We start from the raw sequence: 18,178 nt of genomic DNA, 5'->3' as shown, positions 1-18,178 counted from the left end.
AATTCAGAAAGAATATACATGGATCCTAGAGCAGATGCCCCAGATGGGATTAGGATCTCACTGCTATTTCCTGATGCACTTTGGGAGAGAAAACTGGAATGACTCAGACGTCTGACAATGAGCACGTTGACATAGAGGCCGGGATAGAGTGTGAATCAACACACTCCATCTGAGTAAGAAGCACATGTAAAGAACAATCTCACCAAGGTCAGCTCCCATCTGCCAAAGGCCCCCATGGGAGCTGCCTTCTGCTCTCTGCTGCTTCCTGCATTGGCACGGACGCCTGGAGCCCTTCCTCCACTGTCATATCCAATTAACTCCTTCCCCTTTTGATACAACTTTACTGTTAGAGGAATGTGTGTAGAGACAACTCTTCAGGCCTGACCCATGAACAGTCAAGGGAGCCATGGACAGGCTCACGCCCAGGAGTCTGAGTAGAACAGAGAGTCTGCCCTGAGGTGATGGGGGGGATACATGGGGAGACCTGATCTAATGCTTAGGCAGAGGAGAGTGGCTAGAGCAGTGGGGAGGCAGAAGTGGTCTCTGATGGGCTCTGCTCACGTCATAAACTGGCATGTCTGTGTCTGGACGCCAGGGGGCACTCAAGCCTGTTTTTGAGGGGTCACTGTAGATCAGAGCTGTGAATTGCTACCTGCCACTGCCTGTGCCCTCTGCTCAGAGCTCACATCTGTGACCTCCCCACCCGCTGCCCTGAAATTGCCCCTACCCTGCCCATCCCCCTGACATCCTCAGTCAGAGGCACCTAAAGAAGTCAGTGAGGAGTCAGAAAACAGGGGGTCGCATTTGCATGCTTGGGCCCTCCCCCTCTCAACAGATCAAGAGGTGAAGGGAGAGGTGAAGGGAGGCTCTGCTCAGCTGTGAGGCAACAGAAGGCAGGATCGGTGCTGACCTCCGCCATGGCCTGGTCCCCTCTCCTCCTCACTCTCCTCGCTCACTGCACAGGTGACTCGATGTGGGGACACGGGAAGGGGTCCTGGAAGCACAAGTGTGGGCCTGATCCCTTCTCTTGTCTCTAGACCCCAGAAATATCCTCTCTGTTGTTTCTCTTTCCAGGTATTTGGGCTCAGTCGGGGCCGAATCAACCATCCTCAGTGTCTCGGGCCCTGGGCCAGAGGGTCACTATCTCCTGCACTGGAGTTGGTAGTTACGTGGACTGGTACCAACAAATCCCAGGAATGGCCCCCAAAACCATCATCTATTATGATAGCAACCGACCCTCAGGGGTCCCTGATCGATTCTCCGGCTCCAAGTCTGGCAGCACAGGCACTCTGACCATCACTGGGCTCCAGGCCGAAGACGAGGCTGATTATTACTGCTCATCGTGGGACAGCAGTGGCAGTGCTTACACAGTGGTCCAGGCCAGTGGGGAAGTGAGACAAAAACCTAGTTACTCATCTGTAAAGAGGGAAACACATCAGCAGTTGCCTCCTCAGCTCAGCCTGTGATTCTGCTCATTCCGTGGCTGATGACTTGGACGCAGGTCCATGCAAGGGCACCTGCCGTGAGTGAGGTTCCTCCTGTCCTTTCTGTCTTCAAAGTCACTCTCAGAAAACCCTTCCGACACAAGGAATCTACATGAAAGAGAAATCTATTGTTTTCTCAGCTGAGGTATTTTACTTCTAGGACAGATCATATCAATTTTTCCCACTGATATTAAAATAAATGAAGCATTTTCATTTTTCCTCTGAACTCTACCCATGTGGTGCCTGAAGAATAAGTCAGCCTTATTTGCCTCTGGTACTATTATCTCATTGGTGGTGGCTAGTGTTGTCTTGTTATCTGTTATTTGTGAAAAAATGCCAATTTCAGATTATAAAATTATGAAGATAAGTTTCAAAACTTTTGTCCATAGGAAAAACCCTGCACTTCAATGTTTATAACAACTTATTCCTAATCACTAAGGCCTGAAAGCAACTTAAACTTGGCACATGGATACTTATTCTAGGTTTAAATGTAATCACCCAAACCAGAAACCAACGAAGAGGTCACCCAGGTGGTGCCACTTTTATAAATAATTTGATAGTTATATCAAACATTGGAAGAAGCAAAACTCTGCAAACATCTGCAGGTCGTGGAAGGGCTAAACGCTGAAAAGGAGTTAATCATGTGAACAGAGGAAAACATTCTGAGCCACAGAATTATTCTATATGATACTAATGGCACTTAAATGACACTCTGTCATTGTCAGAATTCACTGAACACTGTACACGCCCCATGTCAGAAACTTAGCGAGTACCTAGAAGAATGTAGGAATTTGGGGACATGATGGAAAGTAGAAGGTGACAAAACTCATGTAGCTGCAGTAACACGTGTGAGCCCACGTCAGTGCAGGGGTGGGGCGAGCCGCTGAGCCGAGGGGCTGAAAGTGAGTGGAGCCTCTACGTGTAAAGACAAAAGAAACTGCACGCAAGTTCTGTCCTCTAGTAACTAAGGTTGTGTCCTGTGGAGGGGGGGGGGGCAGGTTGACGATCGTGACGTGACTGCACTGTGTACTGTCACCGAAAAATGAAGTAAATGGATGGATTGTGGTGCTGGAGCCACAGTTGTCACTTGAGGAAAGGAAAGTCACGGATACAACCAAGGGAGGAGGCTGGGGAGAGGATGTGGTCACGGAATAGAGCCACAGATGACAGTCTGACGACGTGTGTAGTTTGATGGAGACAGAGACTTGCATGTGGAAGCAGTCACCAATATGTCCACTGTCCTGGCTTATTCCTCATGTATCGTCCTTCATGCGTCAGCTGAGTGAAACCAGAAGCAGTGATGCCCCATAAGGCCTGAGATGCATTTTCCCAGATATTACCTTCTAATACCGTTCTCCCGGGAAGACATGGGGCTTCCTCGGGGGAATCTTATCCCAGACAGCAATGGCGCAGGATGAGTATGGAGGACCTTATTAGTGTCAGAAAACGAAAAAAGTGCAAGAAAAACCCTGCACTTTAATGTTTATAACAACTGATTCCTAATCACTAAAGCCCTAAAGCAACCTAAACGTGGCACATGGATATTTATTCTAGGTTTAAAATAATCACCCAAACCAGGAACCAACTAAGAGGTCACCCAGGAGGTGCCACTTTTATAAATTATTTGATACTTATAGCAAACATTGGAAGAAGCAAAACTCTGCAAACATCTGAAGGTCGCGGGGGTGTTACACTGAAAAAGAATTAATTATGTGAACAGAGGAAAACACTCTGAGACACAGAATTATTCTATATGATACTAATGGCCCTTAAATGACACTCTGTCATAGTCTGTCATTGTCTCCCAAACACACGCACCCAAATCAGTGCACAACCACCACACATGCACATGTGCGCACATACACAAAGACAGGGTGTGTCTAAGAGCTCACGAGCCAACCGAAAGGGCCCCCATGAGGCAAAACTAGAAAGATTTCAACCACAGGAACATAAAAGGACTGGGTTGTCACTCAGTGTCTACACATATGTGTCCCGTCCATATTGTTAACTGATGTTATAAATATATGGAATCACAGGAGACACATTCCCATCCAGAGATTTCATGGAACAGGTGTAAACCCTTGGCTTGAATGACGTCAGGCATAACCCCCACTCAGTAAATATGCACAAAGGCACCAACAAGAGGGACAGTCTGAAGAAGTGTCACAGTAAGAGAAGCTTAAGGACAATTCACAACTCAATGTCGCAAAGAATCATAAACTGGATCTTACAACAGAAAGAGGACAGTAGGGAAAAACTAAGAAAATCTGAATAAACTGTGGATATTAATTATGAGTTGACCTGTATCTCCAACAACTCATGCGATTAAAAGTTCTAAAAACTCCCATATTTCAGAGTGAGACCTTATTGGAAATGAGACTGTTGCAGATGTAATTACCAGGGTGAGACCAGTAGAGTGTAACTGCATGTGTTCTAAGCTTTCTCTTTGTTTTTCCTCTGACTCAGTCTGGAATCATGCTGAAAGAATTTCACCATTTTAGAGAAAAAGGCCTATGAACCCATCCTACCTTGTCCAGACAACCCTGGTATTACCGGAAAAATCTAGACATTTTGTTGTCTTTTCACTGTTAACCCATGGAACATTTACCATATACAGATAATAGGGTTGAATGTGAGTGGGATTCCCTTTCCTCAATGCCCCTTAATGGATAAGCAGAGAAAGAATTTCTAAGAAAATAGAGGTCCCTTGCACAGTATAAGGGTTTATATCATGTTCATCTGAGAACAATTACAAAACTGGACTAATAGAGAGGCAAATGGGTCATGAGTATACCAGAGAAGAAAATTAAATTCCGGACTAAGTATAAAGGCCTGGTCAAAACCCAGATTGGAAAGTGAGTACCCTGGGTACTTGTTTGCGGAGAGCCGGTAGTCTTTTGACAAACAGAGACTTCAAAGGCCCCAGAGCCTGTACCATGGAGGTGATGGGATATAACAGGAGATTCTCATAATACAGCAACAACAGCAAAAAGTATTCTAAGTTCAAGGACTTTGAATAACCCCCATGGACTTTTTATCACCTATGAACCGGGAGTGAACCTGGGAAATATGAGGACTTGAAATTGGTTTTGATTGGAGACTGGTCGGGGTGCCTGGGTGGCTCAGTCGGTTAAGCTTAGCAATTTGGCTCAGGTCATGATATCGTGGGTCGTGAGCCGAAGCTCTGCCTTGGGCTCTGTGCCACGAAATCAGAGCCTGGAGCCTGCTTCTGATTCTGTGTCTCTCGCTCTCTCACTGTAACTCCCTGCTCTCTCTCTCTCTCTCTGTCTTTCTGACTCTGTATGTCTTAAAAAAAAATAAACATTAAAACAAATTCAGATTGGAGACTGGTAGTGGTGCCAGGGCCCTGCAGCAAGCAAACCCAATGTCAGGGAACACTAATATGTCCAGGAACATAAACACTGTAAATTAAGCCCTATGGTGAGCAGCCTGGATGCTGTTAGGGTCCTGAAGAAAATTAATGTCTCCATCCCAAGCACCCAGGAGAGGATGCACTCATGCTCTTTCCTTGGGCACTGAAGGCTCAAACATCTTCCTGCAAAGGTCAGAGTGTCCTCTAGGGATGCTGTGTGTTGTCAGAGCAGCTGAGTGACCAGGACCGGGGTCAGCAGTAGCCTGTTCACACTGGCACTGAGAGGACGGGCTGTGAGGAAGGCCAGCAGGAAAATACCCGAACAGGTATTTTCCAGACAGAGCTTACTACCCGACAGAGCTCAGTCCCATGACCCAGAAGGTCCTGGTGCTCTAAGCCCTCCTTTCTCAGTGTGCAATGTATTATAATTACTCACACCAGATCCCTCTCCAGTCCATCTCTGTGTCACACAAGGTTCTACTCCTCCTGTAAATATTCACACAATTATTTTCCCCAGTGGCTTATCTAATCCCTCTCTGCACTGTTCATGACAATACATCTAGTATATATATATATATATATATATATATATATATATATATATGAACACAAACTACGTATAAATAAATATAAGATATAGTTATACACACATCCACACACTTCTAGTCATCAACTCTCGGTTAACATAGAACCGTGTGCTCCAGTCCTATAAATATTTAATGCTTCCCATTGAATACCTCCCATGAAACATCTCCTCCTTGTCTGTCATAGTGAGTCACATGAACCCAACATGCTCCATGACCTTGACCGTTTTGTTTGTCCTTGCAGCATTGAGTGTCTGCAGCTTACCGGTTAGCTGTTGCTCAGGAAAGGTTTTTGATATTTAAAGAATACATCAGTGAAAAAAAGGAAAAATGCACATATCCACATTCTTTACCTTATTGCCAAAACTAGTATCTCTTCTTTTGTTTGAATCATCATACTCCATCCACATTTTTAACCACAGAGATGGAGGTCATCTTAGACAAGCCTTTAGGCCTCACACACTGCCTCCAGGTAATTCCTAAATCCAGGGATCTCCACATAAGTGTAATGCTAAAATGTCCACGCTACTCAAAGCACTCTATAAACTCAATGCAAACCCCATAAAAATTCCAATAAAGTTTTGCACAGAAATAAAAAAAAAACCTGAATTTTGTATAGAACATGAAAAGACCCCAAATAGCCAAAGCAATCTTGAGAAGGAACAAACCTTGGGACACCATACTTCACACTTTGAAATTATATTACAAAGCTGTAGTCATGAAAACCAACGTGGTATTGTTCTCAAGAGACACGTAGATTGATGCCATAGAATAAAAAGTCCAGAAAGTCATTTAAGTTCCTCTTGACCACCAGGGAAACATAGGCTGAAAACGGTCCTTTGCAAGGACTCCGGAACAGAGCTACCATGGATTTGGGAAGGATTTCAGAAAGAATATACATGAATCCTAGAGAAGATGCCCAAAATGGGATCCTTAGGATCTCCCTGATATTTCCTGGTGCACTTTGGGAGAGAAAACTGGAATGACTCAGACGTCTGACAATGAGCACATTGACATAGATGCCAGGATAGAGTGTGAATCAAGACACTCCATCAGGGTAAGATGCACATTTAAAGAACAATCTCACCAAGGTCAGGTCCCATCAGCCAAAGACCCCCATGGGAGCTGCCCTCTGCTCTCTGCTGCTTCCTGCATTGGCACCGGCACCTGGAGCCCTGCCTCCACTGTCATATCCAATTAACTCCTTCCCCTTTTGATACACGTTACTGTTAGAGTAATGTGTGTAGAGACAACTCTTCAGGCCTGACCCATGAACAGTCAAGGGAGCCATGGACAGGCTCACGCCCAGGAGTCTGAGTAGAACAGAGAGTCTGCCTTGAGGTGATAGAGGGCCACATGTAGGAACACCTGGTCTAGCCCTGAGGCAGGGGAGAGTGGCTGGAGCAGTGGGGAGGCAGAAGTGGTCTCTGATGGGCTGTGCTCACCTCATACAATGGCATGTCTGTGTCTGGACGCTAAGGGGCACTCAAGGCCTGTTTCTGAGGGGTCACGGTAGACCAGAGCTGAGAAGTGCCACCTGCAACTGTCTGTGCCCTTGACTCAGGGCTCACATCTGTGACCTCCCCGCCAGCTGCCCTGAAATTGCCCCTCCCTTGCCCATCCCCCTGACAATCTCAGTCAGAGGCACCTATAGAAGTCAGTGAGGAGTCAGAAAACAGGGGGATCGCATTTGCATGGTTGGGCCCTCCCCTTCTCAACAGTTGAAGAGGTGAAGGGAGAGGTTAAGGGAGGCTCTGCTCAGCTGTGAGGCAACAGAAGGCAGGATCCGTGCTGACCTCCGCCATGGCCTGGTCCCCTCTCCTCCTCACCCTCCTCGCTCACTGCACAGGTGACTTTATGTGGGGACACAGGAAGGGGTGCTGGAAGCACAAGTGTGCGCCTGATTCCTCCTCTTCTCTCTAGACCCCAGGAATAACCTCTCTGTTTGTTTCTCCTTCCAGGGTCGTGGGCTCAGTCAGGGCTGACTCAACCATCCTCAGTGTCTGGGGCCCTGGGCCAGAGGGTCACTATCTCCTGCACTGGAGTTGGTAGTTACGTGTACTGGTACCAACAAATCCCAGGAATGGCCCCCAAAACCATCATCTATGGTAATAGAAACCGACCCTCAGGGGTCCCTGATCGATTCTCCGGCTCCAAGTCTGGCAGCACAGGCACCCTGACCATCACTGGGCTCCAGGCCGAAGACGAGGCTGATTATTACTGCTCATCGTGGTACAGCGGTGGCAGTGCTTACACAGTGGTCCAGGCCAGTGGGGAAGCGAGACAAAAACCTAGTTACTCATCTGTAAAGAGGGAAACACATCAGCAGTTGCCTCCTCAGCTCAGCCTGTGATTCTGCTCATTCCGTGGCTGATGACTTGGACGCAGGTCCATGCAAGGGCACCTGCCGTGAGTGAGGTTCCTCCTGTCCTTTCTGTCCTCAAAGTGACTCTCAGAAAACCCTTCCGACACAGAGTCTTGATGGAAGACAAATCTCTTGTTTTATCAGCTGAGGTATTTTACTTCTAGGCCAGATCATATCAATTTTTCCCACTGATATTCAAATAAATGAAGCATTTTCATTTTTCCTCTGAACTCTACCCATGTGGTGCCTGAAAAATAAGTCAGCCTTATCCGCATCTGATACTATTATCTCCATGGCAGTGGCTAGTTTCTTCTTAGTATCTATGATTTCTGAAAAAATGCCAATTTAAAAGTATCAAATTATGAAGATAAGATTCAAAACCTTTGTCCACAGGAAAAACCCTGCACTAAATGTTTATAACAACTTATTCCTAATCATGAAAGCCTGAAAGTAACCTAAACTTGGCACATGGATATTTATTCTAAGTTTAAATGTAAATACCCAGACCAGGAACCAACTAAGAGGTCACCCAGGAGGTGCCACTTTTATAAATAATTTGATACTTATAGCAACCATTGGAAGAAGCAAAACTCTGCAAACGTCTCTAGATCTGGAGGTGCTAAACGCTGAAAAAGAATTAGTCATGTGAACAGAGCAAAACATTCTGAGCCACAGAATCATTCTATATGATATTAATGGCCCTTAAATAACACTCTGTCATTGTCTGTCATTGTCTCCTAAACAAAAGCAAGCAAATCAGTGCACAACCACCACACATACCCGTGTGAGTACACACACAAGGACAGGTTGTGTCTAGGAGCTCACGAGCCAACCTAAAGGGTCCCCATGAGGCAAAACTAGAAAGATTTCAACCACAGGAACATAAAAGGATTGGGTTGTAACTCAGTGTCTACATATATGTATGCCGTCCATATTGTTCACTGATGGTCTAAATATATGGAATCACATGAGACGCATTTCTGTGCAGAGATTTCAGGGAACAGGTGTAAACCCTCGGCTTGAATGACGTCAGGCATAGCCCCCACTCAGTAAGTATGCACAAAGGCACCAACAAGAGGGACAGTCTGAAGAAGTGTCGCAGTAAGAGAAGCTTAAGGACAATTCACAACTCAGCGTCGCAAAGAATGTTAACTGGATCTTACTACAGAAAAAGGACATTAGGGAAAAACTAAGAAAATCTGAATAAACTGTGGATATTAATTGTTACATGTTGAACTGTGTCTCCAACAATTCATGTGATTAAAAGTTCTAAAAACTCCCATATTTCAGGATGAGACCTTATTTGGAAATGAGGCTGTTGCAGATGTAATTACCAGGGTGAGACCAGTAGAGTGTAACTGCATGTGTTCTAAGCTTTCTCAGTCTTTGTTTTTCCTCTGACTCGGTCTGGAATGAAGCTGAAAGGAATCTCACTATTTTGGAGAAAAGGCCTATGAACCCATCCTACATTGTCCAGAGAACCCTGGTATCACCAGAAAAAATCTAGACATTTTGTGGTCTTCTCACTCTTAACCAATGGAACATTAACCAAATAAATATGATAGTGTTGAATGTGAGTGGGATTCCCTTCCCTGAATGTTCCTTAATGGATGAGCAGAGAACGAATTTCTAAGAAGATCGATTCCCTTGTACTGTATAGTGGTTTACATCATGTTCATCCTAAAAACACTTACAAAACTGAACTATTAGAGAGGCAAATGAGTCATAACTATACCAGAGAAGAAAACTAAATTCCAGACTAAGTATAAACGCTCGGTCAAAACCCAGAGTGGGAATTAAGTACAGTGGATACTTCTCTGCGGAGAACAGGTAGTCTTTTGACAAACAGAGACTTCAAATGCCCCAGAGCCTGTACCATGGAGGTGATGGGATACAACAGGAGATTCTCATAATACAGCAGCAACAGCAAAAAGTATTCAAAGTTCAAGGATAACCCCCATGGACTTTTTATCACATAGGAACCGGGAGTGATCCTGGGAAATATGAGGCCTTGAAATTGATTTTGATTGGAGACTGGTAGGGGTGCCTCGGTGGCTCAGTCGGTTAAGCTTCAGACTTCAGCTCAGTTCATGATGTTGTGGTTCGTGAGCCGAAGCCCTGCCTTGGGCTCTGTGCCACTAACTCAGAGCCTGGACCCTGCTTCTGATTCTGCGTCTCCCGCTCTCTCTCTGTACCTCCCTGCCCTCTCTCCCTCCCTCTCTCTCTCTGCCTGCCTTTCTCTTTCTCTTTCTCTTTCTCTTTCTCTTTCTCTTTCTCTTTCTCTTTCTCTTTCTCTCTCTATCTCTCTGTCCTCTCTCTCTTAAAAAGAAATAAACATTAAAACAAATTCAGATTGGAGACTGGTAGTGGTGCCAGGGCCCTGCAGCAAGCAAACCCAATGTCAGGGAACACTAATATGTCCAGGAACATAAACACTGTAAATTAAGCCCTATGGTGAGCAGCCTGGATGCTGTTAGGGACCTGAAGAAAATTAATGTCTCCATCCCAAGCACCCAGGAGAAGATGCACTCATGCTCCTTCCCTGGGCACTGAAAGCTCAAATATCCATCTTCAAAGGTCACAGCGTCCTCTAGGGATGCTGTGTGTTGTCAGCGCCGCTGGGTGACCAGGACTGGGGTCAACGGTGGGCTGGTCAGACTGCAATGAGATGACTGGGCTCTGGGCCAGGCCAGCAGTAAAATACTCGAATGACTCTCATATACTAAGGAAACACGGTCCACATTGCAGTGTGACTGTCCCTCACCTGGGCCTCAGGGGCCCCGGCAGTGCTCAGCTCTGACTCGCTCCCTTACATCATTTTTCTCCCTCCAACCCCATGGCTCCCTTCCCTAGGCCTGAGGCCAGGCACAGACGTGTGGGCCATCGCACAGAACAAAAACGTTTGCAGGCAGAATCTTGAGCGGGACCACAGTCAGGGAGGTGACTACTAGAAAACTGGGGAAGAGGGGTCTTGTTTTATTCTTCTGGTCTTTTTATTCGGTCGCATCAATCCATGGGTTTCTTTCTAGGCCAATGCCCTACTGGTTTTCATTACTATAGCTTTGTAATATAACTCAAAAGCAGGGAGTCTGGTGCCTCCAGCTTTGTTCTTCTCTCTCCATATTGTTTGGCAATTTGGGGTCTTTCTGGTTGTGTATAAAAGTCAGGAGATTTTTTCCATTTCTGTGAAAAATGTCTCTGGAATTTTCATGAGAATTGCATGGAGTCTATAGATTGCTTTGGGCAGCGTGTACATTGTAACATGGCTTTTGGTGTGGAAAACGCTGGATTTAGGAATTACCTGGAGGCTGTGTGTGAGGTCGAAGGATGTGTCCAAGATGACACCCGTGTCTGTGGTTCACAATTTGAATGGATGATGGTGGCCCAAAAGAAAGAGCCGATGCCCGTTTTAGCCATAAGGTAAAGAATGTGGACACTGGTATTTTTTCCTTTGTTAATTCACTGATGTATTCTTTTTCATTCAAAACCATTTCCTGAGCACCAAGGACGTAGCAGTAAGCTGCAGACACTTAGTTCTACAAAGGACAAACTAAACTCTCAAGGTCATGGAGCATGTTGGGTCATCACCTGACTCACTATGAAAGACAAGGATCAGATGTTTTACGTGAAGTATTCATATAATTGTGGCCCTTGAATATATGTACATTCACACGCATGCACAACGAGTCAAACCAGATTTCAGGGTTAAAGAAGGTATATTTCTCTTCCTAGGTTTGCCTTTCGATTCCATTTGGAGATGCTGGATTCAGGTGGTCAGTTGGCCTACGTTGTAGACCTCCAGTGGATGTCCACTAGAGTCATCAACAAGCAGCCACCCCTCTTTCTCGGGCCTTGACACATGCCCTGACCTCTGATCCAGGGCTCCTCTTCTCAGGGACATCCCTTGGCTCACCCTACAGTTCCCCCCTTACGTACCGCAGCTCTGTAAAGACCTCTTTGTCCCAGCTCCCCTGCACGCCGCACATGCACACAGGCTGTGTCCCCATATGTGTGTCCCAGCGACACCCCTTTGCTGTCCTTACATTTACCACGTGCAGCATCTGTGAACAGGAGACACAGAGCAGTTCTGGGGATACTGTTGGCAGAGATGGACATTTCGAACCAAATCACAAGCTTCCACTGAGATACTTTTCCAAACGTGAGAGTGTCATGGTTCCAATAAGGGACCCAGAAAGGCCCTTTCGTACTCTGCTCCCATGGGTCACAACATCAGTACGACTGCTGTCCAAATGAGCATTCTGCTTGGTGTACAGAGGTGATCGCAGCAGCTAGAGGACATGGTGCCTAGGGCAGCAGGGGAGCAGAGCGAACAGGGGCCTGCAGAGTGAGGGTCAGCAGCTAAGCTGCCTGGGGGGCAGTAGGCACACTGGAGCCTCAGGGCTGTGTGACCTGCCTCCACCTGAGAGCATCCATTGCCCTGTGAGCCCCTGCATCTGGCTGCGTCACCACATTGCTTCCAACGTGGATCACTTCTTCCTTTTTCCTTTGGCGTCTGGAGAATTGCCTGCTTATACACAAAGAATAGAGCACATTTCCCAGGAGGAAGTGGGCTCTCAGGACCTGGCCAGAGGATAAGGCAGCTTGTGGGCAGAATCCCTTCAACGGAACCTCAGGGAACAGAGCTCTGTGTGGTGTCCACCGTGTCCTGGAGTGTCTCCTTCAGTCCTTTATACAAGGAGCCTTTGCCAGATTTTACAGAAAGCAGTCCCTGAGGTCACACAGGACATGCTCTCTCCTCAGGTCATCAAGGAGCAGGGGCAGCGACACCAGACTCACAACCCGTCTCTTAGTAAACTGGTCACTTGAGCCAAGGTCCCCACTGGAAACCTTTGCAATATGTACTATTCTGGGTTTGGGACAGATGCCCCATCAATGTGAAGATTGACATCACATAGGATGCAGCCAGAGTGGGAGGAAATAATCACTTCAGATCTGGAGTCACTGCCCCACACCTTGCAAAGGGCTCTTCACCTGCTCACGTGGGACAAGACCTCTTCTCTGCTGCGTTTGTTCCACCCATCGTGTCTCTGGTACCAAGTGTCACCAGTAACTCACCAACACTGAGACTAATCACTCACTAAGATCTCTGCTGTCACTGCTGCCACAGCACGGCCCTGTCTAAGGCCATGACATCCACCTGGGACTTCAAGAGTGACCACTTTCCTTTCCCATCCATGCAAAGTAGTAACCATAGATTTTGGCTTTTTAGTTACATTGTCTAACACGTGAGGAATAAGTTTGCAAAATAATGCACGTGAAGATTCCCTTTGCAAGTTCTTGATCCTTGTGGAACTGGTCCCCTCGCTACTCCATGAACAAGGATGCCGGCCTCAGGACCACATCATAAGTGTGTGAGAGTGTGTGTTTTACCATGTCATAAATGGATCTATTTTTGTGTCTTTGTGGCTCTTATTAGGATTTCGTGTTAAATTTGGCTAAAGGCTCTTTTGAGACCAATTAGGGCAATATGGTCATATCTCTTAATGTAATAATATGGTCTGTAAGGTAATATTCTTTATTTAATGTGACATAACCAAATCATTGGAATAAATCACACTTAATAATTGTGTATCAATTTATTAATATTGCATTGAGGTCTCTTTATTAGTATTTTATACACAATATTTCTATCAATATATAATAATCATGGTCTGTAATTTTCCTTTTTGTGCAATGTTTTTTGAAATTATACTTATGAGTTTCATAATTCCTTTACAAGAACTAAGGAATATTACACACCTTTTAATACTATGGAAAAATATGAAGCAAATAAAATGAAAGCATCTAAATTCTGAAGTTTTATTAGTTGTCCCCTGTGAAAACATCTGTATCTTATGCATTCTTGTGGAGAATAACATTTTCCTTTTTTCTATTAAGATTGCTCTATACACCCAGTATATTTTTAGTATAGGCAAATTGTAACTGTTTGAGAAAGTATGCATTTAATGTATTCCTAATAAGAGGTATGTCTCACAAGTTGTTTCTATTCATTTTTCATGTTTCAACATGAGTTTAATAGGATGTGCTTGGAACAGCCCTGTGGTGCCTACAGGGCTGGTCAGTGACGACCAATCACCCAAAGGAGCCCAACCTGGAGGCTTTGAGCTGTCTCAGCACGTGCTTGTTCCAGAGCTCTCCCCGGGGGATGAGTCTTACCTCCACCCTCCTCAGTGTGCGGTGTGGCCTGGGCTCCAGCACCAGGGCTCAGGGAGGGGCTGGACTGTCACTGAATGGAACCCATGTGCATGGACAGCCCCTCCTGTGTCAGGGGTGGAGGGGAAATGAGAGCCTGGGGCAGCCCAGCCCAGTGTGGGGACCAGAGGCTGTGCCACCATGGCCTGGACTCCGGTCTTCCTTAAGCTGCTCCCTCACTGCACGGGTAGGGACAGGCCTGGTGGACACAGGGTGGGCCCCAAATCACTCTTTCCGTGCTCAGTGACCTGAGAGATGCTTTTTCTTTTTCCTTTCTAGCCCCATCCCCCCTGAGTGTCTGTGTTTGCAGGTTTCTCTCCCAGCCTGTGCTGACCCAGGCACCCCCTCTTTATGCATCTCCAGGAACAACAGCCAGACTCACCTGCACCATGAACAGTGGATTCCGTGTTTGCAGCTACTACATAGACAGGTTCCAGAGACGCCAGGGAGCCCTCCCTGGTGTCTTCTTTGGTTCTCTTCACACTCAAATAAGCACCAGGGTCCGGGGTCCCCAGTTGCTTCTCTGAATCCAAAGATGCCTGGGCCAAGGCAGGAATTCTGCTCGTGTCTGATGAGCAGCCTAAGCACGAAGCTTCTCTTGTGCTACAGATCCTGGCAGTGGGAGCAGCTTTCCTTACAGTGTCTCAGATGAGAAGGGAGTGAGTCAAAAACACTTGGGGCTGAAAGCCTTGTCTCTGAGCATCCCGTACCGAGACACTTGTGTGGACGCTCCTGTAGGAGGGAGTCCTCTGAGGGGTCACGTGTCCTTGAGGAAGAAGGAATAACACACAGATCATGCTGTTGCCTGAGACAGCACAGGTGTCCCAGGAGCGCACACAGGTGAGGGAAAAGAGCCCGATGGCACAGGCCTATGGGGTCTGGAGAATAAATACTTTTACAGCATGAACCTCAGTCTCTCTCTCTCCTGTTTTGTCTCCTTTACTACTCTCAGAATAATTCACTTTACACACTGCTGGTGGTTGATTACATGTTTGTTTGTTTATGTGTTTTCCCACAACAAGAAACCCTCTGGGACACGTGGAGAGTGTCCTCAAATTTACCTGAATTTCACACCGAGTTTTATCGGCCAGGAAACGGTGACATGTGCACAGGTGAAGGGCTCAGCACCAGGAGGCTGTTCCCCATTTTGATGCCAACAGCAGTTAGTAGCTCACCTGTACCCTCTGTCCAACGTGCGACAAATTGGAGGTTCCCACAACTCCCTCGATGCATTCCATTTATTCCCCTGTGGGCCCACAGAACTCAGGGAAACACTGACTCCTTTAGTCAGTTCATTAAAGGATATGATGAAGGGGACAGGGGAACAAGTAATAAAGAGCCACCTAGTGTCAGGTCTGGGAGCATCTCGAGCACCAGAGCATCAGTCCCTGGGGAGTTGAGGTGCATCTGTTCTGGAAGTGGATGTGTTCGCCAAACCAGAAGCTCTTCATACACTGTACTTTGTGATTTTATTGAGGATTCGGGGAGACATGATCAGACATTAACTACACTGTCAGCCTTTTTCCTGTCTCTCAGGTATGAGGGGTGAAGATTCCCAACCTCTGACCAAGCCTTGGTCTTTCTGGGGACCAGCTCCACCCAGGAGGCTTCAGGGAGCCCACCCAGAGTCACATCATTAGAACTAGGATGTTTCTACTGTTCTTTTCACTTAGAAATGACCAGATTTTCAGAAACTCGGTGTCAGCATCTAGGGGCAGAGACACGTGTATAGTTTCTAAGGTCACACAGTACTGTTGTCTTGACTGAAAATGGTGACAGAGGTACTCACATTCATCCACAAATCTCAAGCCGTAAAGTGTGTCTCTTGTGTTACCGATGACACATCCATATCTGACATGTTAATAAGCACCTTGGTCATAGACACAATTTCCTCTCTCACCCATCTGACTAAAAGTGAGTCCCAAAGTCTTCAGACTCTCCTCGCTGCACCCTCCCCCACACACACTCTGCTCGTCTCCCCTCTTCTCCTGCTTCCCTCAGGCCTTCCGTCTCTCTCTATGGCTCTTCAGGCCCGAACTCCATCTCTATGTTAGGATTTCAGAGAAAACTATAATCTTGCAAGAGTTTCCACTCTCCAGGGTCCATCTCTACGGAGACGTTGCAGAAATGGACCAGCAGGAAATCACTTCCTCATGTGATTCCTGCTCTCATCTCTGATTATAGTTTTCATGCCCCACCAACCTCATCAATCTCTGTAATACAACAACATGATTATTGTATTTCTGTGAGATGAATGTTCACCCAGCCTTTGAGTATTTGCACAGAGAAGCGATTCATGCAATACTTCCTCCTTCAGAATGACTGAGGCTGCACACAGGGTAACTTTTGCCATAGTGAACGAAGGAAGGATTGGCTGCATATTTCAATACATGACAGCTTTTCTTGGTCTTGAGAATATTGGTTTCTAAGACCATCAGGACACTCACTCAGCCACACACTTTTGCACCAAGCAATGCAGTGTCAAGCATTAACCCTTTTGCAAAATAACAGTAGACACTCTCTGACGGTCACCCAATGGAGGTATCAGGGGATACGAGAGGCACAGTGGGGGAGGGCTGTGATGTGAAGGGCATGAAGAAGGGGCTGTGTGATCAGCCCTTATCTTGGGCTTCCTAAGACCTGAAGACCCCACAGCTATGGGAAGTGTGTCTACAGGATGAGAATGGATAGAAGGCCCATCCACAAGGCCTGACATTCTGATTCAGTGAAATTCCTATAGAACTAATTCAGACCATATTCCTCCCCTTTGTGTAAGTTTCATACTCGTGCCAGAGAAGTGGCCTTCCAGATATTGGCCTTCTTGAGATCCAAGCTCCAGAACGCTGGACGGTCATACAGAGAGCCAGCCCCAGGGATGGGTTTGCATGAGGACCAACACAACACTCAGCAAATGCAGAGAGGACATAAGGGGACAGGGATACACTTGTCTTCATGTTTGGCCTCTGCAAGAAAGGTTTTCCATTCTCTCACTCTTTCTCTCCCTCTCTCTCTCTCTCTCACACACACACACACACACACACACACACAGGCACACGCACACACACACACAGACACAGACACACACAAACACGGATCTCTCCTCTATCTGAGTGTATGGTGTTCGGGATTTTGTAGCTTCCTGGCTTCTCTTTCTCCCCAAAACTCACGGTCAACCTGTGCTCATCCAGCCAACCTCAGGGTCACAAGCCCAAGAGGAAGCATCCTCATCATCAGGAAACTCCAGCGACATCCAGTGTGACCAGGGTCCTGTCACTGAGCAGTCAGGACTTGCCCTGATCACTTTCTCTCCTAAGACAAGTTGATGCTCAGGAATCCCAGGGTGAGTCTCTATCGCTGTGGGCAGCTCAGCCTCTGACTCCCTCGGCCTCCAGTCAGCACTTGAGGCTGATCAGTACATTGGTTCTGGAATAGCAGCTTCAGTGTTGCTCCCACACAGCTCAAAGCCCAGGGGGATGTATCACACCCTCCCTGTGCTCTTAATGCTGGACTGTTACTCCCTCAGTCCCCCCAGTGACACCTCCAGCCAGCTTGGAGCTCTGATGAAAACTCTTCTGTCTAAAACTGGGGCCACAATTCCTATGACCTCAGGGACATAGTCCCCCTCATCTCCACCTCTCCACCACTCACATGTGGGATCTTTGACCAAAGATTTATGTAGCCTTGGTGAATAGAAATTCACTCCTCTAGTCATGGTGGCTGGATGAATTACTGCTCTCTCCTGAATATGCTGGACACAAAGAACGTAGGAAGAACTGTGCTCACCCAGAGACTGTGTCACTGGATCCTTGTCAGAGCACCTGCTGCTGTCGCTCCTTCCCTCCTAGAACGGCCTGCCAGTTTGTCCTTTGGGCGCTGAGGTCAGTGTCACACTCAAGGCTCCTGCAGCCTTGGGTCTGTTTGCTGGGAGAGCAGATCCTGGAAGGAATCACTGCACATAGTATGAGGAGAGCTAATGTTTTCAACAAGCAGACATAGTGACAGACGACAAAGATTTTTTTGCGTAATGCGCCGAGGAATACACACAACTGTTTCTCCCCACAGCCTGAACAGAGCTCTCCCTCTCTCCTCAGTGCTGTGGGAACCTTGGAGGAAGGTGAGCTCTGGAAACCCGGGAGAAATCACGTAACAGGAAAGGACA

At 46.7% G+C, this 18,178-nt stretch overlaps 2 protein-coding genes and 1 gene segment (V, D, J or C); all 3 read left to right on the top strand.

Moving 5' to 3' along the window:
• LOC123381268 (immunoglobulin lambda-1 light chain-like) overlaps window positions 1–18,178 on the top strand; it is a 670,720-nt gene that overhangs the window by 54,443 nt on the left and 598,099 nt on the right. The window lies entirely within an intron of this gene.
• Window positions 1–18,178, top strand: part of LOC109497182 (immunoglobulin lambda-1 light chain) — a 638,912-nt gene that overhangs the window by 49,173 nt on the left and 571,561 nt on the right. The window contains exons 1-2 of one of the 2 annotated variants that reach the window (XM_045041897.1): window positions 824–963; window positions 1,075–1,363. The exons of the other annotated variant lie outside the window; for it this stretch is intronic. Of the exons in view, the coding sequence (XP_044897832.1) occupies window positions 918–963; window positions 1,075–1,363 (335 nt within the window). The 5' untranslated portion in view covers window positions 824–917. Of the gene's footprint in view, window positions 1–823; window positions 964–1,074; window positions 1,364–18,178 lie in introns of those variants that run through there. 2 annotated transcript variants of the gene reach the window in all.
• The window catches only part of LOC109496970, a 927,213-nt gene that overhangs the window by 350,337 nt on the left and 558,698 nt on the right, over window positions 1–18,178 (top strand).

This window comes from Felis catus, chromosome D3 (assembly GCF_018350175.1).
Source record: "Felis catus isolate Fca126 chromosome D3, F.catus_Fca126_mat1.0, whole genome shotgun sequence".
Taxonomy (NCBI): Eukaryota; Metazoa; Chordata; class Mammalia; order Carnivora; family Felidae; genus Felis; species Felis catus.
This window is presented reverse-complemented; position numbering and strand designations above follow the sequence as displayed.